At 46.8% G+C, this 26334-nt stretch overlaps 1 protein-coding gene and 1 long non-coding RNA gene across 2 annotated transcripts; one reads left to right on the forward strand and one right to left on the reverse strand.

Moving 5' to 3' along the window:
• Positions 1–6643: 6643 nt before the first annotated feature.
• LOC308577475 (vomeronasal type-2 receptor 26-like) lies at positions 6644–17807 on the reverse strand. Its single transcript, XM_081177684.1, has 6 exons — positions 17302–17807; positions 16224–16515; positions 15120–15929; positions 13027–13254; positions 8366–8492; positions 6644–7797 (listed from the first exon to the last, which is right to left on the reverse strand). The coding sequence occupies exons 1-6, from the start codon at positions 17526–17528 to the stop codon at positions 6896–6898; spliced, it is 2586 nt and encodes an 861-aa protein (XP_081033810.1). The 5' UTR covers positions 17529–17807; the 3' UTR covers positions 6644–6895.
• Positions 17808–18511: 704 nt separating this feature from the next.
• On the forward strand, positions 18512–26055 carry LOC308577780. Its single transcript, XR_014003679.1, has 3 exons — positions 18512–18581; positions 24113–24254; positions 25763–26055. It is a non-coding gene; the product is annotated as an uncharacterized lncRNA (long non-coding RNA).
• The last annotated feature ends 279 nt before the right edge of the window (positions 26056–26334 follow it).

The raw sequence follows: 26334 nt of genomic DNA on the forward strand, positions 1-26334 counted from the left end.
AAGAAGAGGTGGGACAGTCAGGGATGGACAACAGCCAGATGAAGGAGTCCCAGCCGTGAATCCCAGGCATCCTAACCCCTTTTAAAATGTGGGGGGAGTTCAGAGGCTGTGATTGGGTTGTTGTTTTTATTTTGATTATACATATTGTGGTTTTATATTTTGATTTTGCTCTCTGAACCGCCCTGAGGCCTCCAGGGAGAGAGCGGTATATAGATTCAACAAGTAAATAAATATGAAGGAATAAATGGGGAATGCTGAGAATCCTCAGTACTGTGAACGGGATACCTGGTGGTGGGATCTTGTTTCCTGGAGGCTGCTGGAGACAGAGACTGGTGGAGCCTGCGATGGGGAGGGTTTTCTCAAGCCCATCTCTGGCCGCTTTGGGTGGGTCTGGGCTGCTTGATTCCTGCCGCTCCCTTCTGGTTCTCTCCCTGAAGGGAAGTAGCAGCTTGGTGGCTTCAAAGCCACTTCAAGTGAATTTCCACCCCATCTTTGAAAGGCTTCTCCAACAGAGGGAAGCTCTCTGGGGTTGGTTGAGGGGAGAAATGTTGCTCTGAACTTTCGACTCTCCCTTACCCTTCGACATGTTCTGCGGAAGGAGAGCTTCTGTTGCACATGGAGCCAACTTGCTCCTCGTCTTTGAGCAGAAACTTCTCTACTTGTAAACAATTGCGTGTGCAGAAGCCAGGTGTGACGGAAAAGTTGGTTCCATAAGTATTTCTTTTTTACTTTTTTCTCCTGCCAGAAAGTGGTGAAAGAACGGCAGCCTCTGATTGGCTGTGGTTCCAGGAGGGAGAGTTTAAAAAGAGAGGCGTTGGAGGGAGACAGGGAGTTGGGCTGTTGAGGGTGGTGTGGTTGGTTGAGTTGAGCTGGTTGAGGAAGGAGGTTGGGAGTTAGGTAGGGAGATAGGATAGGAGTTAGGTTGATATACAAAGAGTGTTGAGGAGGCAGAGTTGGTTCTGGAGAAAACGTCCACTCCACTGTACAGTGAAGGACTGAGTGTAGTGTCTGAGTGTAGTGTCCTGCGGGAGTAATAGGACCAGATCTTGCTGCGAGACTGAGGCTGAGACAGAAGTAGGAGCTGAGGTCTACTTAGGTCTCAAACTCGTCTGGAGGGGAGAGACTCTTCTGAGGAAAGAAGAGACCTCCAAAACCCAGTGAAGGAAGGGTGCGTGTGGTGAACCCTTTAGACTGTTACTGAAAGTCTCTCAGGAGCTGGATTTGTTAAAGGGGTGGGTAACTGAAGGAAAAGAGGGACGCGGGTGGTGCTGTGGTCTAAACCAAAGAGCCTAGGGCTTGCCTAGGTCGGCGGTTCAAATCCCCGCGACGGGGTGAGCTCCCATTGCTCGGTCCCTGCTCCTGCCAACCTAGCAGTTTGAAAGAACATCAAAGTGCAAGTAGATAAATAGGTACCGCTCCAGTGGGAAGGTAAATGGCGTTTCCGTGCACTGCTCTGGTTCTCCAGAAGCGGCTTAGTCATGCTGGCCACATGACCCAGACATGCTGGCCACATGACCTGCGGACAAACGCTGGCTCCCTCGGCCAATAAAGCGAGATGAGCGCCGCAACCCCAGAGTCGTCCGCGACTGGACTTAACTGTTAGGGGTCCCTTTACCTTCAACTGAAGGAAAGTACCGCCTTCGAAAGGAACCAAACTATAAAGCTGAAACCTCTGAAAACGAATTGAAGTGAACTAGCGTATTATTACTGAAGTAACCTAAGTTTCTCCACTTGTATTATACTACCTGGTTTTAAAATAAATCTTTATTGTTATTTTAAAAACATCGGCTTGAGACTCCAGCTCACTGGTTATCCCCCACACCTAGGTCCCCCACAGAATACTCTGGGATAGTTAGCATTGGTTTTAAGGGTGGTTCAGTGAGGTGGGGGCAATATATGTAAGAAAGAGCAGGCTCATTGAGGCGCCAAGCCCCTTGCACCAGGCTAGCATTCTAGCAGTTTTATTATTCTTTATCCATTTATTTATTAGTATTTACTCCTTACTTACTTACTTACTCATTTCATTTGTTTCATAAAATCCACGTATCACACGGTTAGGCCAATAACTCCCAAAGCGCTTTACGTAAAGATAAGGCAGGACAATCATAAAAAGTTTACAAACTTACTTCAGAACATACAAAAAGTTAAAATAATAAAACAAACTCAAATTACCTCAACTTCCTAAGAATCTGGGTGGATCCTTAATAAAAATATATTTTTAAAAACAATAAATTTAATAAAGTCTCCATAGATATTCCAAAACACCTTTCTTCTTATACAATTTGTAAAAATAAATACCTAATTTCTTCTTGCCTCCCCACCTCTCCTTCCTTGATGTTTGTTTTTATTACTCCTTTTATTATGCTTTTATTATGTAAGCCCCCATGTCGTATTTCAATAATCCTCTGCCTTTGACTTCATGTATGGATGATGGTTTGACGGATAATATATCCATGGTCTCCATTCTTCCTTAAACAATCCATCATTTTGGATGGTAATTTTAGATGGTAATTTCACCATTTCAGCATATTCCCCCAGTTTCATAAGCCATTCCTCCTTGGTGGGGAACTCTTTCCATTTCTGTGCATATAAAGTTCTAGCTGCTGTGGTTGCACACATACATAAACTAGTCAGCTTTCTTAGGACCTTTATTTATTAATTTTATATTGCACCCTTCATTGGAATTCTACAGGTTGAATTCCTATAAGACTGAGAACTTGGTAAGCTTTCCACCAATTTGAGGTGTTGAAAGTTTAAGTAGGATGCAATCTTGGCTAATTGTTGTTGTTGTTTAGTCGATTAGTCGTGTCCGACTCTTCGTGACCCCATGGACCAGAGCACGCCAGGCACTTCTGTCCTCCACTGCCTCCCGCAATTTGATCAAACTCATGCTGGTAGCTTCAAGAACACCATCCAACCATCTCATTCTCTGTCGTCCCCTTCTCCTTGTGCCCTCCATCTTTCCCAACATCAGGGTCTTTTCCAGGGAGTCTTCTCTTCTCATGAGGTGGCCAAAGTATTGGAGCCTCAGTTTCACGATCTGTCCTTCCAGTGAGCGCTCAGGGCTGATTTCCTTCAGAATGGAGAGGTTTGATCTTCTTGCAGTCCATGGGACTCTCAAGAGTCTCCTCCAGCACCATAATTCAAAAGCATCAATTCTTCGGTGATCAGCCTTCTTTATGGTCCAGCTCTCACTTCCATACATCACTACTGGGAAAACCATGGCTTTTACTATACGGACCTTTGTTGGCAAGGTGATGTCTCTGCTTTTTAAGATGTTGTCTAGGTTTGCCATCGCCTTTCTCCCAAGGATCAGGCGTCTTTTAATTTCGTGACTGCTGTCACCATCTGCACTGATCATGGAGCCCAAGAAGGTAAAATCTCTCACTGCCTCCATTTCTTCCCCTTCTATTTGCCAGGAGGTGATGGGCCCAGTGGCCATGATCTTCGTTTTTTTGATGTTGAGCTTCAGACCATATTTTGCGCTCTCCTCTTTCACCCTCATTAAAAGGTTCTTTAATTCCTCTTCACTTTCTGCCATCAAGGTTGTGTCATCTGCATATCTGAGGTTGTTGATATTTCTTCCAGCAATCTTAATTCCGGTTTGGGATTCATCCAGCCCAGCCTTTTGCATGATGAATTCTGCATATAAGTTAAATAAGCAGGGAGACAATATACAGCCTTGCCGTACTCCTTTCCCAATTTGGAACCAATCAGTTGTTCCATATCCAGTTCTAACTGTAGCTTCTTGTCCCACATAGAGATTTCTCAGGAGACAGATGAGGTGATCAGGCACTCCCATTTCTTTAAGAACTTGCCATAGTTTGCTGTGGTCAACACAGTCAAAGGCTTTTGCATAGTCAATGAAGCAGAAGTAGATGTCTTTCTGGAACTCTCTAGCTTTCTCCATAATCCAGCGCATGTTTGCAATTTGGTCTCTGGTTCCTCTGCCTCTTCTAAATCCAGCTTGCACTTATGGGAGTTCTCGGTCCACATACTGCTTGAGCCTTCCTTGTAGAATTTTAAGCATAACCTTGCTAGCGTGTGAAATGAGTGCAATTGTGCGGTAGTTGGAGCATTCTTTGGCACTGCCTTTCTTTGGGATTGGGATGTAGACTGATCTTCTCCAATCCTCTGGCCACTGCTGAGTTTTCCAAACTTGCTGGCATATTGAGTGTAGCACCTTAACAGCATCATCTTTTAAAATTTTAAACAGTTCAGCTGGAATACCATCAATTCCACTGGCCTTGTTATTTGCAGTGCTTTCTAAGGCCCATTTGACTTCACTCTCCAGGATGTCTGGCTCAAGGTCAGCAACCACACTACCTGGGGTGTACGAGACATCCATATCTTTCTGGTATAATTCCTCTGTGTATTCTTGCCACCTCTTTTTGATGTCTTCTGCTTCTGTTAGGTCCTTTCCACTTTTGTCTTTTATTATGGTAATCTTTGTACGAAATGTTCCTTTCATATCTCCAATTTTCTTGAACAGATCTCTGGTTTTCCCCATTCTATTGTTTTCCTCTATTTCTTTGCATTGCTTGTTTAAGAAGGCCTTCTTGTCTCTCCTTGCTATTCTTTGGAAATCTGCATTCAATTTCTTGTATCTTTCATTATCTCCCTCGCATTTTGCTTGCCTTCTCCCCCCCGCTATTTGTAAGGCTTCGTTGGACAGCCACTTTGCTTTCTTGCATTTCTTTTTCATTGGGATGGTTTTAGTTGCTGCCTCCTGTATAATGTTGCGAGCCTCCACCCATAGTTCTTCAGGCACTCTGTCCAGCAAATCTAAATCCTTAAACCTGTTCCTCACTTCCACTGTGTATTCATAAGGGATTTGGTTTAGATTGTATCTTACCTGTCCAGTGGTTTTTCCTACTTTCTTCAGTTTAAGCTTGAATTTTGCTATAAGAAGCTGATGATCTGAGCCACAGTCAGCTCCAGGTCTTGTTTTTGCTGACTGTATAGAGCTTCTCCATCTTTGGCTGCAGAGAATATAATCAATCTGATTTCGATGCTGCCCATCTGGTGATGTCCATGTGTAGAGTCGTCTCTTGTGTTGTTGGAAAAGCGTGTTTGTGATGACCAGCTTGTTCTCTTGGCAGAACTCTATTAGCCTTTGCCCTGCTTCGTTTTGAACTCCAAGGCCAAACTTGCCAGTTGTTCCTTTTATCTCTTGACTCCTACTTTAGCATTCCAATCCCCTATAATGAGAAGAACATCCTTCTTTGGTGTCACTTCTATAAGGTCTTGTAATTCTTCATAGAATTGGTCGATTTCAGTTTCTTCAGCACCAGTAGTTGGTGCATAAACTTGGATTACTGTGATGTTAAAAGGTCTGCCTTGGATTCGTATCGAGATCATTCTATCATTTTTGAGACTGCATCCCAGTACAGCTTTCCCCACTCTTTTGTTGACTATGAGGGCCACTCCATTTCTTTTACGGGTTTCTTGCCCACAGTAGTAGATATGATAGTCATCCGAACTATATTCGCCCATTCCTGTCCATTTTAGCTCACTGATGCCCAGGATGTCAATATTTATTCTCGCCATCTCATTTTTGACCACATCCAACTTACCCAGGTTCATGGTTCTTACATTCCAGGTTCCTATGCAATATTTTTCTTTACAGCATTGGACTTTCCTTTCGCTTCCATGCATATCCGCAACTGATATGCTAATTAACCTATTCTAAATGCTTTATCATTGGCTGTTCTGTCAATTATTTTCACTTGCCCATCTGATCTTGGTTTTGCTCTATAAATGGGTCCTGAATGGGAGGAACCAGAGTTGGAGGAGGAGGCCTCTCGCTCTTCCTTCCTGACTGAGCATAAGATGCCTCCTCTGAAAAGGTTTGGCAGGCAGGGAATACAACTATCTGGCATCGTCTCATTGCTTCCCTCCAATGCTAAACTTGTTGCTAGCTCAGTCGTAATCTGGTGATCCACTCAACATCAGTGCACAATGTGTCATATTCTGGACAACGCAATAAAATCCATTGGACTCCAGTCAAGGCTTGGCTAAGGTCAGTTACTACTCTTTAGAACAGGGAGCAGAGCTTACACAATACAGAAATTAAACCAACAAACGACAGAAGAGAACTTAAATGAATTTCTCAATTTATTAATATACAAAATTTAGGAGAATGGAATGATGTGAAGTGAACTTCTGAATGATACATCCTACCTGTAGAAAATGGAGCACAGGTATTTGAATACCTAGAAATGACATAACTAGAAAGTATTGTTGAATATCAGAATTGATATGGTTAATAGATAGTTACAGCAAAGCAAACAGACTAAAAAACCTAACTCCTACCTCCCTCTAGACTATCTTGTTGTGAGAGAAATATAAGTTCCCAAAACACAAAATTATTAAAAGATAATAGTTTACAAACAAACAAACCGCGTCACCTGCAAGGGAGAAAAGGGGCGAGCCAAGGGCTGCCCCGACCTTAAGTGGCCTCTGGAAGGCCCGCCCCTGCCGCCAGCCGATTGGCTGGCGCTGCAGGGGGATGCAGACTAAGGGGAATCCCTGCTTTCTGTGAGGCTGGCGCCAGCCTCGCAAGAGTGAGTGTGGGCGGGGTCGTGAGCCCGCAACCCCCCCTCCTCCTGAAGTTCGGTAGTGGCATTCCCAAAACACAAAATTATTAAAAGATAATAGTTTACAAACTAAGGGCAGTACACCAGGACTCATTGTAATCCTTGGCAAAGCAAGGTAGCAAAACATTTCCTCCCATCTTCCTGTTTATGTGAACAGAACTACATAAAAGTTGGGCTAAGAAGGAACACAATCTCTTTCAGAGGAGGAGAATGAGCAACATGGATGATCAGGTGTGTTTCCTTTATGCACTTCTGGACATCAGGAACATGGAATGGTTTAAGAATCAGATGTCCCCTTAATGTCTGGTTGTCAGGTGCTCCTTTGTGTTCAGATCAGGCCTCAGCACAATCATGTAGCACTTGGGAAGGAAGATGCAGCCCAGAAGCCCAGCACTGGAGGCCAACATAGAGAAGATCTGCACGGCCACCATGTACTTGCCCTTGGTGCTCAGGTAGGTGGGCACAAAAGACACCCAAACACTGCAGAAGACCAGCATGCTGAAGGTGATCAGCTTGGCTTCGTTGAAGGAGCCAGGCAGCTTCCTGGCTAAGAAAGCCACCATGAAGCAGGTGGCAGCCAAGAAGCCCAGGTAGCCGAGGGCAACGTAAAACATGGCCACGGACCCTTCGTTGCATTGCAGGATGATCTCTTCCACCTGGGAGCGCATGTTGGACTCTGGGAATGGGGGAGAAGAGCCCAGCCAGATGGTGCAGATGAGAACTTGCCCCCCAGAACAGGAGATGACAATGGAGTTGGCCAGACTCTTGCCCAGCCATCTCCTCACCCTGTTCCCGGGCTTTGTGGCCAGGAAGGCCAGCAGCACCGTGATGGTCTTTGCCAAGACAGAAGAAACAGCAACTGAGAAGATGATGCTGAAGGCCGTTTGTCGGAGAAGGCAGGTCTCTTTCCTTGGGCGCCCGATGAAGAGGAAGGAGGACAAAAAGGAAAGCAGGAGGGAGACGAGGAGGATGTAGGAGAGGTCCCGGTTGTTGGCTTTGACAATGGGAGTTTCCTTGTATTTAATGAAGATTCCCAACACAATGCCTGCTGTTAAGGACAAGAAGAGGGCAACGGAAGCTAAAACCATTCCCAAATATTCTTCATAAGCCAGGAAGATGATAGTCTTGGGGACACAACATTTATCTCTGTCCTTGTTTGGATACTGATCTTCTGAGCATTTGGTGCAATGTTCTGCATCTGAGGAAGAGGAAAAAGAGTGGCTGCCACATCAGTTACATCCTTAATGATCTGTGCTCTTTTACATTTTGAAAAACTCTGTGGTGGACCTCAGGAAATAAGAATGTTAAATACTGCAAACAGTTTTCTGTTGCTTCCATTCAATGTTCATAGTAGTGAGATCAAAACAGTCCATTGATTATATTGTAATAATTTTCATATGAAGTATTGTTTGTTTTTATTGTGCTTTTGCTATTAAAAATTGGCTGATTTGCATCACCTGTCTATTATTTTTTATAAATATCAAACTTATTTCTTTTTTGGTGTGACTTGGTATAAAAAATAAAAGAAGGAATGTTTGTGGGACTTCCTCTCACAGCTGCCCACTTTCCACCCCAGAGATTTCTTCCTTATGGCCACTCCTTTCAACTCCCTTCCTGGATGTAATAAAGTTGGTTAATCCTATGGATGTCGAGGAAGAATCCACATTCCCCAATGTCTGCAGAAATCTCACAAAAGGTGGGTGAGACTGGATTTCTGCCCTGTGTTTACTCTCTCCAGGAATACCTTCCCCCTTGGCGTCACCCACCTTCCTGGGCAGAGAAGGTCCCTTCCGCACACCGAGCACATGCATAGCAGCAAACGGGCTTTCCTTCTAGAACCACCTTGGCATATCCAGGTCGACATCTCTCTGTACACCTGGAACGAGGTACGGCCTAACCAGAAAGACAAGAAGGTGCAACAAAGAGGAACAGTTAGGAGTATTTGTGTGTATGTAATTCACTCACTGAGTGAATTGAAACTGATCTCTGGACTGCAGACTTTGACCCCCTCATCAGGGTCCTTTCAACCCCCCACTGACCATTGGGGTGACCAGAATATCTTGTTCTTCCTAATTCGTTCAGGACAACTGAGGTTTGCACCACAGAACTCTGTTTCCTCTTCTCCATTTACCTGATTCCCTGCTTAATAAATCTTCAAAGAAAATGGCAATGGAGTCTGAAATGTGATTTCCCCAAAGTTCAGGATTCTGATAATCTCTCAACCACTAATTTAGATAAATTTAATATGACTTTTCCAAATATTGGTTTCCCTCTCTCTGTTCTTGAGGCATGCAAGGTTTCCTCTTGTTGCTGATCTATTTCCTTAGTTATTTCTAGTTCATGTGCCATTTCTTAACGTTAGCCTTATATTACAATAGGCAATTTTTAAAATAAATTATCATCCTTCACCCAAAACTGTGCACTTCTCAATTCCTGCACATACAATAGTTTAACATTTGCAACATCTACAAGTGAGCTTACTCCACAAATTAAAAAATCCACAATAAATCAGTAATTATCATTTCTAAAATAAATTGCTTTCTATATTTCTGCATGTATGAAAGCCCAATAGTTCACTTTTACTAGGGGCTTTCCCTTTTCTGGTGCTTTTCTGGTGCTGCTGCTCGCTTGAGTGTTGGGAGGACCGCTCCCTTTTCTGCCAACTCCATCCGGCCTAGGGGGCGGGGCCTGCACTACCATTACAGTTTAGAGGACAGAGCAGCTACCGGCAGCAATGGACAAAATAGTTTTAAATGTTTTAATTGCTTTTAATTTGCAGCACCTTAAATGGGGGTTGTTGTTTTTTACAATATTATATTATTTCATTATCTGCTGCAAATGTTAAAGATGTTTATATATATTTTAAGGTGTTTTAAAGGTGCCTTTATTGTTTACTTTGTTGTACCACCGTGAATGGTGGTTTTTATCTATGTATTTTTGTTTGTTCCATCTTGTTTTGTTTTTGGGGTTGAATATTGAGTGGGGTGGGGATTGGTTTTGTTTGGGCATAATTGTCTTTGGTTGTTTTGTTTTTTATTTTGTAAATGGAGGTTAGTATGAGGCCTGGGATTGCTACCGTGGAGGGGTGAGGGAGGTATGGCGGTGGGGGCAGATGTTATAGGTGAAGGGGATCGAGATACGGATATGCTCGTACCCCTTCCAATCTGCGCCCCATCCCGAGAGACGAGGGTAGGGTGAGCAAGGATTACTCACCTCCGTCACTGGTGTTGTGCAATGCCAGGTCTATAGGCAACAAAACCGCTACCCTGCGAGATTTCTTTATCTCGCAGGGAGTCGACCTGGCTTGTGTGACGGAGACCTGGGTGCGCGAAGGGGTAACTGTCACCTTACGAGAGATGGCGCCCCCGGGTTTCACCGTCCTCCACCAGTCACGGACTGTGGGCCGGGGGGGAGGGGTGGCAGTATTAATCCGGGAAGATTGTTCCATCAGGGCTCTACCATCACCATCGATCCCCGGCATTGAATGTGTTGGCCTAGTGTGGGGCTCCGAGGAGAGCTTGGCTGTCTGGCTGGTGTACCGGCCACCTAGCGCACCAGCAGCCACCCTGTCAGGCCTGCTGGAGGCGGTGGCCGGCTGGGCCTTGGAGTTCCCTAACCTATTGGTATTGGGAGACTTCAACTTCCATGCTGATGCCACTCCCTCCTCACAGGCTTTGGACCTGGTGTCTTCCATGGCGACACTAGGGCTCTCCCAGTTTGTTTCGGGCCCCACACATCAAGCAGGCCACACGCTGGATTTGATCTTTGGTGCCGGTATAGATGTGATCATGTCTCCTTCGATGAAGGCACCATGGTCTGATCACTACGCTCTGAAAGCCAGGATTGACTTTCCACCCCCACCCTGCTTAGGTGGCGAGCCGATTTGGGCTCGCCCGCAGAGGCTGATGGACCCGGATAGATTCCGTCAAGCCTTGCGGGACCTTACTCCCCCTGGCGACTCATTGACTGAGCTTGTTGAGGGCTGGAATACCCAGCTCCTGGCAGCCATCGATGAGATCGCACCTAAGCACCCTCTGCGACCCCGCAGAAACCGGGCTCCCTGGTTTACCGAGGAGCTTCGGAAAATGAAGCAGGACCTCAGACGGCTAGAGCGAGTATGGCGGGGTGCCCGTGACGGAGCCTCAAGAACATCTTATAGGGTTTTTATGAAAACCTATGAGATGGCAGTGAAGGCCGCTAAGAAGTCTTACTTCTCGGCCTCCATTGCATCCGCTAGCTCTCGCCCGGCGCAATTATTTAGTATAATTCGGTCTTTAACGTCCCTTGAAGGACAGCCAAATTTAAATACCAATCTGACACACAGCTGTGAGGCATTTGCGAGCTTTTTTGCGGAGAAGGTCCTGTTGCTCCGCCATGACCTCCCTGCCAATTTGGATACAATAAAGGAACTGGAGGCCCCTCGACTGTCCTCGGGTCCAGTATTGGACCACTTTGACCGGATATCTCCAGCCGATGTGGACAGATTCCTCCAAGCTGGAAAGCCCACCACCTGTCCTCTTGACCCGTGCCCGTCATGGCTGATTAGAGCGTGTCCAGACGAGGTGCGGGGCCCCCTGGGGGATATCATCAATTTGTCCCTTGGCACCGGGATATTCCCAGGGGAACTGAAGGAGGCGGTGGTGCGTCCGCTCTTAAAGAAAACATCATTAGATCCCTCAGATCTATCCAATTACCGCCCGGTCTCGAATCTTCCATTCCTGGGTAAGGTGATTGAGAGAGCGGTTGCTGAACAGCTTGGTAGGTTTCTGGATGAAACATCTGCTCTGGATCCATTCCAGTCCGGCTTCCGCGCTGGTCATGGGACCGAGACGGCTCTGGTCGCCCTAACAGATGATCTCCGCAGGCAGCTGGATCGAGGCGGGTCGGGGCTGCTGATTCTTCTAGATCTGTCAGCAGCCTTTGACATGGTCGATCACGAACTCCTGGACCACCGCCTTGCCGACGTGGGGATCCAGGGCACAGTCCTTCAATGGCTGCGCTCGTTTCTCTCTGGTCGGGGACAGAGGGTGGCGCTTGGGGGGGAATTGTCATCACGCCACTCCTTGGTGTGTGGAGTGCCTCAGGGTGCAATTCTCTCCCCGATGCTTTTTAACATCTTTATGCGCCCCCTCGCCCAGCTTGTCCGGAGTTTTGGGCTGGGTTGCCATCAGTATGCTGATGACACCCAACTCTATCTGTTGATGGATGGCCATCCTGACTCGGCCCCAGACACACTGACCAGATGTCTGGAAGCTGTGGCTGGATGGTTACGTGGGAGCCAGTTGAAGTTAAATCCTTTGAAGACAGAGGTCCTCTGGCTGGGGCGGGACGATATGGGATCGAGGGGGCAACTCCCATCTCTTGCGGGGGTGCAATTAGTGCCAGCACCGGCCGTTAAGAGTTTGGGTGTAATCTTCGATACCTCCCTCTCTATGGAGGCGCAGATTACAGCTATAACAAAGGCGGCATTTTTTCATCTCCGCCAAGCTAAGCAGTTGGCCCCTTATCTCTCTCGTCCTGACCTAGCCACTGTGATCCATGCGACGGTCACCTCCAGACTGGATTATTGTAACTCGCTCTACGTGGGGCTGCCCTTGAGACTGACCCAGAAACTCCAGCGGGTGCAGAATGCCGCGGCGAGACTCCTTATGGGGTCTTCGCTGCGAGAGCACATTCATCCGGTATTATACCAGCTGCACTGGCTCCCGGTGGAGTACAGGATCAGGTTTAAGGTGCTGGTTTTAACCTTTAAAGCCCTATACGGCCTAGGACCCTCGTACCTACGGGACCGCCTCTCCTGGTATGCCCCACAGAGAAACCTACGGTCTGCAAATAATAACATCCTCAAGGTCCCAGGCCTCAGAGAGGTTAGGCTGGCCTCAACTAGAGCCAGGGCCTTCTCAGCTGCGGCTCCAAACTGGTGGAATGCTCTGTCACAAGAGACTAGGGCCCTGCGGGACCTGACATCTTTCCGCAGGGCCTGCAAGACAGAGTTGTTCCGCCAGGCTTTTGGTCAGGGCGCAGCCTGACTCCCTCCTCTGGCAACCTGCTCAGAATTTTGCTTAATTGGTTGCCATCAATTTGATTTAATTAATTTTTATAATGAAATATTTTTAGATTGTGTGATTATTTGACTGATTATTTGATTGTTGTTAGCCGCCCTGAGCCCGGCTTCGGCTGAGGAGGGCGGGATATAAATAAATTTATTATTATTATTATTATTATTATTATTATTATTATTATTATTATTATTATTATTATTATCTACGTAGTCCATTCGGTTAAAGATTCGGTTAAAGTAGGAGTGGTGGTTGCAGCTGTTATTGACGGTGAAGACACCGTTGGTCAACCTGATATGGTCATTTTTCAGCAGTTGTTCAAGGAAAACTGGGATCTCCTTGCCTCCTCTCTCTGTGATTCCCCTTACCTTGTTGAATTTCTTGGGCCACTCAATAGCTTCTGGGTTAATGGTGAACTTTATGCCAGCAGACGTCTCTCTCCTTATATTCCCAATTTTCAAAAGGTCACCCGACTTATTGGGAGACATTACCCAGTTCATAATATCGAAGTCTGCTGGCAGCTCCCAGTTCTCATCCAAGCACAGCCTGCCTCTGGAAGTATTCAGACACCGGATTTCTCTTAAGAAAGGGTGAAACTGGAATGACAGGGGAAAGCATCAGCACTGAGAAACCTGGAAGCCAAGATGGATATCTCAGTTCTACTCCCACTTTTCCTTTTTCACTTTGGAAAAGTGGGACATTCTGGGATCAAATAAAACAGAGCAAAAGGTGAAATTGATAGTGAACAACACTTTGACTGATAAGTTTGATATAACTAAAGGCACTAGACAGGGGTGCCCTTTGTCACCATTGATATTTATAACGGTCCTGGAGGTATGAACTAAGAATTTGAGAGAATTGTCATACGTGAGAGGGATAAAGATTGGAGTAAAGGAGTATAATTTGGGCAAGTAGCAGGATTTAAGCTCAATAAAGGTAAAACTAAACTGTTAGTGAAGAATATGGTCATGGAATTGCAACGTAGATCAGAAATTATGGTTGCAAAAGGAAGTGAAATATCTTGGAATTTGGTTAATACCAAAAAATATTAATTTGTTTAATGATAATTATGAATCCACATGGAAGGAAATCAAGGGGGACTTCGAAATATGGAGCAGATTAAAGTTGTCATTTTCTGGTAGAATATCAGTGGTAAAAATGAATGTATTACCCAAGATGTTATTCCTGTTTCAAACAATTCCAGTGTTCAAAGGACAGGTGTATTTAAAGAGTGGCAAAAAGTAGTATTGAGATTCATCTGGCAGGGGAAAAGCCAAGGATGAAATATAAATTGTTAATAGATTAAAAAAGAAAGAGGTGGATTCGCCATGCCAGATTTGAAACACTATTATGAGGCGTCCTGTCTCTGTTGGTTAAAGGAATGGATAACGATGGAGAATACAGATATTTTAGATGTGGAAGGTTATGATAACAGATTTGGGTGGCATTCTTATCTTTGGTATGACAAAGTGAAAGTTCATAGAGGTTTCCTGAACCATGTGATTAGTATCTGAAAAAGAAAGAAATAAAAACCTATTAGAAAGGAAAACACCATGGTGGATCTCACCTATTGAGGTACTGACGGTACAAAAATTAAATACGGAGGGAAGGTGGGCCACATATAAAGGCACTTTGGTGGAGACCGAGAAAGCTTTTAAACTTAAACCATATGATCAAATTGAAGGTTTTTCTTACAGGGTGGCTGCAATATCATCAAGTTAATGACATATTCAGTGTGGATAAGAGGATGGTGGCAGGCAAAGATGATGGACTTTGCAGAACTGGCCAAACTAACCTGCAGGATTTGAGAACAGGCTGATCAAAAATTTCAAAGGGATTGGTGTACATTTATTGTGTATTTGAATAATAATTGTAAAAATTTGAAGACACTAGCAGGATTGAAATATATCCTACAATGTGGGCAATGGAAGCTAAAGAACTAAATTGCGAGACAGGACTTGAAAGCGGAAAAATATATTATTATTTTTTAAAAAAGGAATGTCCCACTTTTCCTTAGAATGTCCCTATTTTCATTGGAGAAATGTTGGAGGATATAGACTTAATATAATATTTTTAATGTTTCATATTTTAGTATTAATTTGTTTATGTTGGGAGCTGCCCAGAGTGCTGAGGCAACCCAAAAAGATGTGTGGGGTATAAACAGTGATATATTTCTAGCAAAAAAGCTGCCGGAACTCACCATGAACACCTCCTTCTTAGAACGGCAATGGCACCCACCTGAGAGGTGCCAGAACTGAGTTCCAGCGAGTTCCCCTCTGAAAGTAGCCCTGGCTATAAACAGTAAGATTATCATTATGGAATGGGATGGTTCTATTTTCATCAGAGATATGTTGGGCGGTCTGCTACTATTACTAATACTAACTCTGATATTTTATAGGTCTATCCCCGTCAAGATCAGCATCTGTGTGGACTGCAGTTTGCAAAAAGGGGAAGGAAATACCTGCCACGGCTGTAGCCTTTGGGGTCCCCATTGCTCTCCTTCCTCCACCATCAGCCTCCTCTGGGATCTAGATGAAAGCGAAGCATGCAAGGCCTGAGCCACAGCCTGAACATTGATGTAAGTGCCATAGCTGTCTAAAGACAGGGTTATCTCACGTTGCTCTTGGGGCAATAGCTGCAGTTTCTCCTCCTCTCTGCATCTTACCCAGCCTTTCACGGACAACAGATGCTTTGAATATGAACACTGAAATGCTTCATCAAAATAATCCAGAAAATAGGTCTGCAATTTATATTTGCCACCTTTGCTGCTCCTTATTCCGGTCTGAATTGCAAAGGACAGAGAACCATGGAGGTGCTGGAATAAGATTGGAGGGATGTAAAAGCCAACTCTGATTCCTAGCAAAGTTGTTGTGATCCAGACTTTTGCCCCTATTTCCTTCTCATATAAAATGTTTATTGACAGGGGTACAGTGATGCCCATTACATTGGTTGCATAGTAAAAAAATACACCAACTTGTCTCCATAGGAAAAAAGGTTCCCCGGGCCTGATAAATTGATCTAGATCATTTTCTGGTACTCTTTTTGTTAAAGCAATGCAGATCCCTTTGCTGAGCATCAGAGGTTTTACAGCGCTCTCAAATCTTTCTCCACTGTCATTGTCTGGAGTGAAGAGGCCAATCCACGTCCATCCAAAATACAGGAGCAATTCAACAATCCCCTGGTACTGACTTTCCTCTTTGGGAGTCATCCGGTAGACAAAAGGGAACAGGGTTTTACCTTCGAGAACCTGGGCAGTGAAGCCATAACTGATCTAGCAAGGAAAGCAAAAGATCACCAATTTATTTTACTTTCAGCATAACGGGCATTTAATCATATGAAATCACTGAGATCTAAATCTCTGCTGGCTGAGGCTGATGGGAGTTGTAGTCTGAAACATCTGGAGGTGTCAAGTTGGTGAAGGCTCAGTTTTGAAAAAGGGATGTTGGATCCATAGCTCAGGATTTTCCCGTTTTGAAAAATGTCCGCACTTGACCCCTCCACAAAGAGAAAGTAGAATTTTACGCAGTTGAAATTCTTTTTCCCTCCATGCTCTCCCACTACTTACCTGTGGGATTTTGTAGATGCCTGACAAGGCTGAAATCACTCTTGAGATGAAACTGTTGCCTCCTTCAAGAACTGCCAGCAGGTGATTCTGTTCTCCACAGTGATAATTGGGAATATTGCATCCACTGCCTGCAAGCAGCTCTAGCATGGCGTCCGAAGTCATCCTTGCATCGAAATCGTTCTCATAGATGTTGTAGCCCAGGGTGATGTTGGGTAAGAGCCTGAGATCCTGGTTGATCTCTTGGATGGTGAACAGGAAAGACAACACGTGCCGGAGGAACCTAGTTGCCCCCCTGCAATAAATGAATTATTTAAAAAGAGTGAAACTTATATTCATATGAATGAGAGGGAGGAAGCATTATATGATCCACAAAGATTAGTATTTATTTATCTTTTTGCATTAATATCAAACCTTTTCCTGTCTAGCATAGAACAAAAATTTGGAGATCTCTGCTCCATGACCGGAGCTTTGATGCAAACAGCACACAGAGCTGTTCAACAGTGGAACGGACTCCCTCCGAAGGTGACCATGTGTCATGGATGCTTCAGGTGAGATTCTTCCGGGTTCCTTCCATCTCTACAGCTCTATGATTCTGTTCTACTATGGTTTTATGAGTAAGAAATGAAGGCGCCCCTCAAAAATTGTGATATACTGGGAAGTTGCTGCAAAGGCTGCTTTTTTTTGCAATGGTCTTTGCCTTCTTGCAAGGGGCTAGACTATAGGTAGATTAGAGACAATTTTATTGAGGGAAGAGAAGCACCAAATACCTCAGTCCCCTTTTAGTTACATATGGGGCCTGGTGGCTTGCAGGTTTGAGTGTGTGGTAAAATTATAATTTTGTCCATATTCTGGATCAGAAACTACACGAATGAGCACCCCCCCCTTTACTAGAATCTTTGACTAGACACCCCTCCCCAGCTCCCAGCTCCTCCAACAGCAAGACCAATGGTCAGGGCAGGGTAGTCCTGCAACACCAGCCCTTGGCTCCCCAGCCCTGAGAAAGGCGCTCTTTCCTTGATAAATAGGAACCACTAGAAGGGCTGGAGGACCATGAAACCATCTGCATGTAAGTACATACGCTTTAGTCCTGGTGAAGGGTGTCTGAGAAAAGACGTATGCAGTGTCTGTACTAAAGCGTTTTGGAGATATGATCCCGCTGATGAGAAAGTCTCCAGGCCGGTAGTAATTGCGAGCATCCGTTTGATCCCTGACCAGATTCAAGGGGCATTTCGCCTTGTGGTTCCCGCAGACTCCAAAGGGCATCATGAGCAGCAGAAGCAGCAACAGAAGGAGCAGGGATCTCATTCTGGCTCTGCCTCCTCCTCCTCCTACCTGCTAAAGACACAAAGCAGAAGAACCCAAAGACTCTTGCAAGGCCAGACTGCCTGGGCTTTCCCAATCTGGATGGTTTTCAACTCTACCTTCAGAGCTAGGAAGCCCAAGGCAGGCACACCCCTCTTTCGCCAGCTCTGCATCTTCACTCAGTCTGTCTCCAACACAGGAAATATTCTCTGCACCAACTTTTTCTTTCCCAGACACAGCGCAATTAATATTGTCATGTTGCTTTCCGAGGCTCATGCAATCTCCAGAAATATCTCCTGGGCTTTCAGAAGATGAGATGATTATAATTTTGATTATTCCAAGTGGAATAAGTTTCATCACAAAAACTTTCTGAAGTCTTGAATGGCTCAAGCGGCAGGTGCAGAGCTGGAGAAAAACATGATGATGAAAAGTCAAAAGGTGTTTTGGGGAATTGGAAGTTTGGCCTGAACTTTGCTCCCAAGGACCAAAGAAGGAGCTGGATCCGACCATGAACTCTCCTTCCTTGGAGGCTTTGAAGCAGAGGTGGGATGGCCATCTGTTAGGGATGCTTTAGCGTTGCAGAGGGTTGGAGTAGAGGACCTTGGGGTCCCTTTCCAAGTCTCCCATTCTATGATTCATTGGAGGTTTTTAAGAAGAGGTGAGAGAGTCAGGGATGGACAACAGCCAGATGAAGGAGTCCCAGCCTTGAATCCCAGGCATCCTAAGCCCTTTTAAAATGTGGGGGGAGGGCAGAGGCTGTGATTGGGTAGTAGTTTTTTATTTTGATTATATATATTGTGGTTTTATATTTTGATTTTGCTCTCTGAACCGCCCTGACACCTCCAGGGAGAGAACAGGATATAGATTCAGTACATCAGTAAATAAAGGAATAAATATGAATAAATAAAAATGAATAAATGAATAATGCGGAGAAATGCCATCCTCAGTACTGTCAACGGGATACATGGTGGTGGGATCTTGTTTCCTGGAGGCTGCTCGTCGGGAAAACATGGAAGCCGTCCTAGGTGCCTCCAAGGGAATGAGGAAAAGGACGAGGTCTCTTTGCGACTTCCTTGGTTATGTGGGTTTATTAGTATAAAAATAAAATAAATAAAATAACAAAACAAAACAAAACAAACAAACAAACCGCTCCACAGGGTAAGACTCCCAAAATCGGTTAAGACAGACCTTGAGATCTGGATCACGTTTCTGGAACGCTACAATGGAGTCTCCTTATGGCAGGAAATCCTCAACCTGTCCTCAGATTTCCAGGTTCACTGATGCCTCTGGGTCCTTGGGCTTCAGTTTATTCTTTAGGGGACGCTGGTGTGCTCGACAATGGCCAGCAGAGGTGCAAGGCGAGGCTATCACGTGGGATCTCACTTTTCTGGAGTCCCCCCCCCCTTAGTTGTGGCTGTTCACATTTGGACTGAGGAGTTCCAGAATTGCCGGGTGTGCTTCAGAACTGATAACCAGGCAGTGGTCAACATACTGGCTAAACAGTCATCGCGTTCTGAGAGAGTGTCGCGCCTACTCCGATCATTCGTCCTCCAGTGCCTCGCTTCCGAGCATTAGCTCCCAGGGCTCAGCCACTGCCAGAACCCGTTCCGGAGCACCTGTGGATCCTTGGAGAGGTGAAGTGATTAAGGGAGCATTAGCATCTGTCGCACCCTCTACGCTTAGATCATATAAGAAGGTCTGGTGTGATTTCATGGGGTTCAGGTCCAAAGTATCCTCCCTTTCCACCGATGTTACACCCTCCACAGAAAACGTTCTGCAATACTTAACACACCTTCATGGCCTAGGTTGAGCCTCGAAAACTTTGAGGATACACATAGCCGCTATCACATTCTTTGGTAGACCCATGTTTTTCCACAGTCACCTTTGTTGAGACACCAATTCACAAGGGCACTCCGCAAAGCTATTGATGCCTGTGGTTTATCTTCCCAGGATTATGCCGCACACTCATTCAGGATTGGCGCCGCCACAACAGCTGCACGCTTGGGCCTGCCAGCGGATAAGATTAAGGAAATGGGCCGGTGGAAATCCGACGCTTATAAAGGTTACACTCGTTAGAATGCGCTCTGCTCCTTTACCTCTACTTACCCATATTTTTCTTTCCTTTATTCTCAGCCGTTCTCAGAAGCGTCTGGATTTGTGGCCATGGTATAGTCCATTCGGCCCACGTACGGCCAGTTAGCTGTGGCCTCACCCCTAACCTTGGATTGCCACCTGGAGTGCGAGTTTCCTGGTTTTCAAGACGAGGCATTGCTTATGCCATTCCTGAGAGGGAGAGACGAGGCATTGCTTATGCCATTGCTGAGTGGGAGTTTCCTGGTTTTCGAGACGAGGCATTGCTTATGCCATTGCTGAGTGCGAGTTTCCCGGTTTTCGAGACGAGGCATTGCTTATGCCATTGCTGAGAGGAAGAGACGAGGCATTGCTTATGCCATTCCTGAGAGGGAGAGACGAGGCATTGCTTATGCCATTGCTGAGAGGGAGAGACGAGGCATTGCTTATGCCATTCCTGAGAGGGAGAGACGAGGCATTGCTTATGCCATTCCTGAGAGGGAGAGACGAGGCATTGCTTATGCCATTGCTGAGTGCGAGTTTCCTGGTTTTCGAGACGAGGCATTGCTTATGCCATTCCTGAGAGGGAGAGACGAGGCATTGCTTATGCCATTGCTGAGAGGGAGAGACGAGGCATTGCTTATGCCATTGCTGAGAGGGAGAGACGAGGCATTGCTTATGCCATTGCTGAGAGGGAGAGACGAGGCATTGCTTATGCCATTGCTGAGAGGGAGAGACGAGGCATTGCTTATGCCATTCCTGAGAGGGAGAGACGAGGCATTGCTTATGCCATTCCTGAGAGGGAGAGACGAGGCATTGCTTATGCCATTCCTGAGAGGGAGAGACGAGGCATTGCTTATGCCATTCCTGAGAGGGAGAGACGAGGCATTGCTTATGCCATTGCTGAGTGCGAGTTTCCTGGTTTTCGAGACGAGGCATTGCTTATGCCATTCCTGAGAGGGAGAGACGAGGCATTGCTTATGCCATTGCTGAGTGCGAGTTTCTTGGTTTTCGAGACGAGGCATTGCTTATGCCATTGCTGAGAGGGAGAGACGAGGCATTGCTTATGCCATTGCTGAGAGGGAGAGACGAGGCATTGCTTATGCCATTGCTGAGTGTGAGTTTCCTGGTTTTCGAGACGAGGCATTGCTTACGCCATTGCTGAGAGGGAGAGTTGCCGCGTTTGGCCCTCCTGACATCCTTATCCTTCAATTAGGGGAAAATGAACTGGTTTGCAGAAGAAGTGTGGACTTGTCGTGGCACATAAAAAGAGATTTGGATGAGATTGCTGCCTGGTGTCCCGGAACAACGGTGTTCTGGTCCTCCTTCCTGAAGAGAATGGTGTGGCACGGTGTGCAGAACTGTATGGCCGTTGAAAAATCCAGGAAACTCTTAAATCGTGCAATAGCCCGTTGGGTGCACTTTTTGTATGGCCGAGTCATCTCTCATGACCGTATCCGGATTGGCGACCAAGCCTTGTCCCGGAATGATAGGGTCCATCTTTCAGACCAAGGGAATGACATTTGGTTAACTAGCATCAGCAGCAGCATCAGGGATTGGTTACAGCTGTGAGGGTATTGGCGACGAGCCTTTAGGCATTGGAAGAATGTGTTGTGGTGTGTCGAAGGGCTAGGTGTGGCCATCGCCTATGCCTTCCATTTTTAGGGGTATTCCCTTAAAGGAATCGGGGGGTCGTGTATTGCGTCCAATGCCTGCTTGGCGGGAGGCCATGGCACGACCCTCGGCGACAGCAGGGGGGAGCCTATAGTTGGATGAGCATCAACAGGATCCACCTCCTGGTGAATAAACCCCCTTGCTTTAGAGATCCAATGCCTAAGCCAATCCCTTTTCATTGCTGTAATCAATAAAGTTGTGGCCTTTTCTAGCCCATCAACCTTATATCCCGTGTCCCTGTGTCTTCATTTCACTTCGCGGGGGTCGGGTCCTCGAACCACAATCGGTTATTATCAGTTGATTGGCAGGCCAGGAGGAAGGTTGCGCAGGGCAGCCTGGGAAGGGCAAGGGAAAGGCTGGGAGGAGAAGCCTTCTCTCTTTCTCCCTCAAGTTTATGTGGAAGAATCCAAATACGTGTAGAGAAAAATAAAATGATAGGACACAGGATCCTTGTTTGTGAGAAGAAGGGAGGAAGGACGTGAGGGAAATGAAATGAAACCTAATAGAGGTTAATTTATCCATAAAGCTAATAAGTGAAGCCGAACAAAAGACACCTTGAGATTGATTTATTTGGTTATACACCGGAAAAACCAGTAAATTTCAAATTTATTGAGGCTGGGAATCGACCATTGGCCTGACGGAGCTGGCAGTGCATGCTGGGAAGTCTGCCCCCCCCCAGTGTGAACCGTGCCGGTGGAGGCTGGCGGGAGTCGCAGGGCCTTTTGAAGGTGGCCCCTTCCCCTCCGAGGGCATAGAAAGGCCCGGCCAAGTGACCCTCCTCGTCCGCCAGGGACACCAGCGCCTGCAGCCCGTCCAGCTGCACTCTGCACGCCCTCAGAGGCCGGAGAGGCTGGAAGGGGGAGGGCCCCCAGGAGGAAGAGGGGCCCCTGGGGGGATCTGCACTCTGCACGCCCTCAGAGGCCGTAGAGGCTGGCAGGGACAGGGCCCCCAGGTGAGCCCGGGAGAGAGAGGGGCCCCTGGGGGGATCTGCACTCTGCACGCCCTCAGAGGCCAGAGAGGCTGGCAGGGGCAGGGCCCCCAGGAGGGAGAGGGGCCCCTGGGGGGATCTGCACTCTGCACGCCCTCAGAGGCCGGAGAGGCTGGCAGGGGCAGGGCCCCCAGGAGGAAGAGGGGCCGCTGGGGGGATTTGTACTCTGCACGCCATCAGAGGCCGGAGAGGCTGGCAGGGAGAGGGCCCCCAGGAGGAAGAGGGGCCCCTGGGGGGATTTGCACTCTGCACGCCCTCAGAGGCCAGAGAGGCTGGCAGGGGCAGGGCCCCCAGGTGGGCCCGGGAGAGAGAGGGGCCCCTGGGGGGATTTGCACTCTGCACGCCCTCAGAGGCCGGAGAGGCTGGCAGGGGCAGGGCCCCTAGGTGAGTCCGGGAGAGAGAGGGGCCCCTGGGGGGATTGGCACTCTGCACGCCCTCAGAGGCTTCGTAGTCTAAGCTCAGGGGCCCCTCTGAGCCGGCATCTTATAGAATCATAGAATCATAGAATCATAGAATCCTAGAGTTGGAAGAGACCACAAGGGCCATCGAGTCCAACCCCCTGCCAAGCAGGAAACACCATCAGAGCACTCCTGACATATGGTTGTCAAGCCTCTGCTTAAAGACCTCCAAAACAGGAGACTCCACCACACTCCTTGGCAGCAAATTCCACTGTCGAACAGCTCTTACTGTCAGGAAGTTCTTCCTAAGGTTTAGGTGGAATCTTCTTTCTTGTAGTTTGGATCCATTGCTCCGTGTCCGCTTCTCTGGAGCAGCAGAAAACAACCTTTCTCCCTCCTCTATGTGACATCCTTTTATATATTTGAACATGGCTATCGTATCACCCCTTAACCTCCTCTTCTCCAGGCTAAACATGCCCAGCTCCCTTAGCCGTTCCTCATAAGGCATCGTTTCCAGGCCTTGGACCATTTTGGTTGCCCTCCTCTGGACACGTTCCAGTTTGTCAGTGTCCTTCTTGAATTGTGGTGCCCAGAACTGGACACAGTACTCCAGGTGAGGTCTGACCAGAGCAGAATACAGTGGCACTATTACTTCCCTTGATCTAGATGCTATACTCCTATTGATGCAGCCCAGAATTGCATTGGCTTTTTTAGCTGCCGCGTCACACTGTTGGCTCATGTCAAGTTTGTGGTCAACCAGGACTCCTAGATCCTTTTCACATGTACTGCTCTCAAGCCAGGTGTCACCCATCTTGTATTTGTGCCTCTCATTTTTTTTGCCCAAGTGCAATACTTTACATTTCTCCCTGTTAAAGTTCATCTTGTTTGTTTTTGCCCAGTTCTCTAATCTGTCAAGGTCATTTTGAAGTGTGATTCTGTCCTCTGGGGTGTTAGCCACCCCTCCCAGTTTGGTGTCATCTGCAAATTTGATCAGGATGCCCTTGAGTCCATCATCCAAGTCGTTGATAAAGATGTTGAATAAGACCGGGCCCAAGACAGAACCCTGTGGCACCCCACTAGTCACTCTTCTCCAGGATGAAGAGGAACCATTGATGAGCACCCTTTGGGTTCTGGGGTGAGGGCGAGGGGTTTCTGGGGGCTGAGGGGTTTCTTCCCATGGGTCCACATCCTTCTTAAATTGTGGTGCCCAGAACTGGACACAGTATTCCAGGTGGGGTCTGACCAAGGCAGAATAGAGCTCAGTCTTGGAAGCCACTGGGATTAGGAGCAATAAAAGTAACAATAATCACTTCGTTAACAAATATTTATGCTGCTTAACTATGTGTGCATTTCAATCCCTTATTCATTGTTGTGAGTAGTAATTTAAGTGCATTCTTAATATTACAATCAAGGTGCGATGCTTTTAAAATGCACATTTTCTTTAATTATGAACACAGAAATAAATGTCGCTCCAAATTCATCGGATGATGACCTGTGCCACAAAGAGGGAACCAGGCAGAGGGCCTTCTTGGTGGTGGCGCCCTCCCAGCAGATGTCAAGGAAGTGAACAACTACCTGACTTTTAGAAGACATCTGAAGGTAGCCCTGTTCAGGGAAGTTTGTAATGTTTGATGTATTTATCGTGTTTTCCATATTCTATTGGGAGCCACCCTGAGTGGCTGGGGAAACCAAGCCGGATGGTGGGGTAGAAATAAATGGTTTTTGTTGTTGTTACACTAGATTTAATGAACACTCATATCAGAGTGCCCTGGAAATTGATGGCCAGAGTCTTTTATATACTAACCTTTTATGCTCTTCCACATCCGTTTAATGCTCCGAAACCCCTCTTTTAGCTTCTTTTAGACTTTTATGTATACTTTGTGTTTTAATACATTTTAGCTTTCCAAAACGTTTTACAGATTGGAAATGACTGTACCCCACCCTACTGATGCTGGTCTACTACCGTAATAAAGATTTGATTGATTGAAATGAAAAATCCTATAGTAATGCTGTGATTGGACACCGAAATAATATAATACAGTGGTACCCCGCAAGACGAACGCCTCGCAAGACGGAAAACCCGCTAGACGAAAGGGTTTTCCGTTTTGGAGGCGCTTCGCAAAACGAATTTCCCTATGGGCTTGCTTCGCAAGACGAAAGCCCATAGGGAAATCTCCGGGGACCTCTTTTAAATGCTAGCGGTGGGGAGCAAAGCCTTTCCCCCCCCCGGCCTTCAGAAGAGGTCCAGGAAGGCTGGCGGGGGCCGAAAGGCTTTGCTCCCCAGCGCCAGCATTTTAAAAGCAGTCCGGGATAGCAGGGAAGCGCTTTCCGCTATCCCGGACGGCTTTTGAAGGCAGGAGAGGCATGCCGGCAAGTCTCCGCCAGCAGCGGCAACGCTGCCGCTGCTGGCGGAGCGCTCTGCGAAGCCTGGGCGCGCTAATGTCAGCGCGCGCAGGCTTCGGGATGCGGGCGAGTCTCCGCCAGCAGCGGCAACGCTGCCGCTGCTGGCGGAGCGCTCCGCGAAGCCTGGGCGCGCTAATGTCAGCGCGCGCAGGCTTCGGCATGCCGGCAGAGGTCCGCGAAGCCTTGGCCGGACAGCTTTTGAAGGCAGGCGGGGGGAGCAAAGACTTTCGCCCCCGCCAGCCTTCAGAAGAGGTCCAGGACCTCTTCTGAAGGCTTGCGGGGGGCGAAAGTCTTTGTCCCCCCTGCCTGCCTTCCCAGGGGCTTTTAAATCGCCCCGACAGCGGAGAAGTCCTCCGCTGTCCCGGGGCGATTTTAAAATGCCGCCCGCCAGCATTTTAAGATCGCCCCGGACAGCGGAGAAGCCCTCCGCTGTCCCGGGGTTTTTTAAAATGCTGGGGGTGGGAAGAAAAGCCCTTGTCCCCCCCCCAGCCTTCAGAAGAGGTCCGGGGACAGACTGTCTCCGGACCTGGTCTGAAGGCGGTTTCCCTAGGAACGCATTAATTGATTTTCAATGCATTCCTATGGGAAACCGTGCATCGCAAGACGAAAAACTCGCAAGAAGAAGAAACTTGCGGAACGAATTAATTTCGTCTTGCGAGGCACCACTGTACAGGGTGATTCATAATGAAATATACAGTTTCCAGATCCTGTAAGACCGGCGCCGACACGGAAAACAGCTGCGAACCGTGAGGTAGATGTACTCATAAAGTGATGGAGGTGAGAGTGCGCGTGTCACGTGACTAGTCAGGCGAAATGGCTGCGTCTGCAGTGGAGAAGACGTTTTGTGTTCTTGAATTGAGCAAAATGGAGTTTGTTGTGCAACGGCATTTGCAATTGCGATGTGTGTTGTGTGACAAACGGTGCATACATAGAACATCTGTGACTGTTTCAAAACTACTTTAAACATTCCCCTACAATTCTGTCACAGGTAACATGAGATATATTATATTCTTTTATTGTATGTTGAAACTGTATACTTCATTATGAGTCACGCTGTATTAATAATATAATATAATATAATATAATATAATATAATATAATATAATATAATAATAACATACATACATCGTACTTTTCCGTGTATACGACGGGGAAAATGGGATCCCCCATTTTCTTAATATTGAGTCCCCCAAAATAGGGGGTGTCTTATACACGGGGGCATGTTCTACAGGGGAAAATACAGTAATATGTAATATTATAATATAATATAATATAA

The sequence above is a fragment of the Podarcis bocagei genome (genome assembly GCF_964188305.1).
Source record: "Podarcis bocagei genome assembly, chromosome: 18".
Lineage (NCBI taxonomy): Eukaryota > Metazoa > Chordata > Lepidosauria > Squamata > Lacertidae > Podarcis > Podarcis bocagei.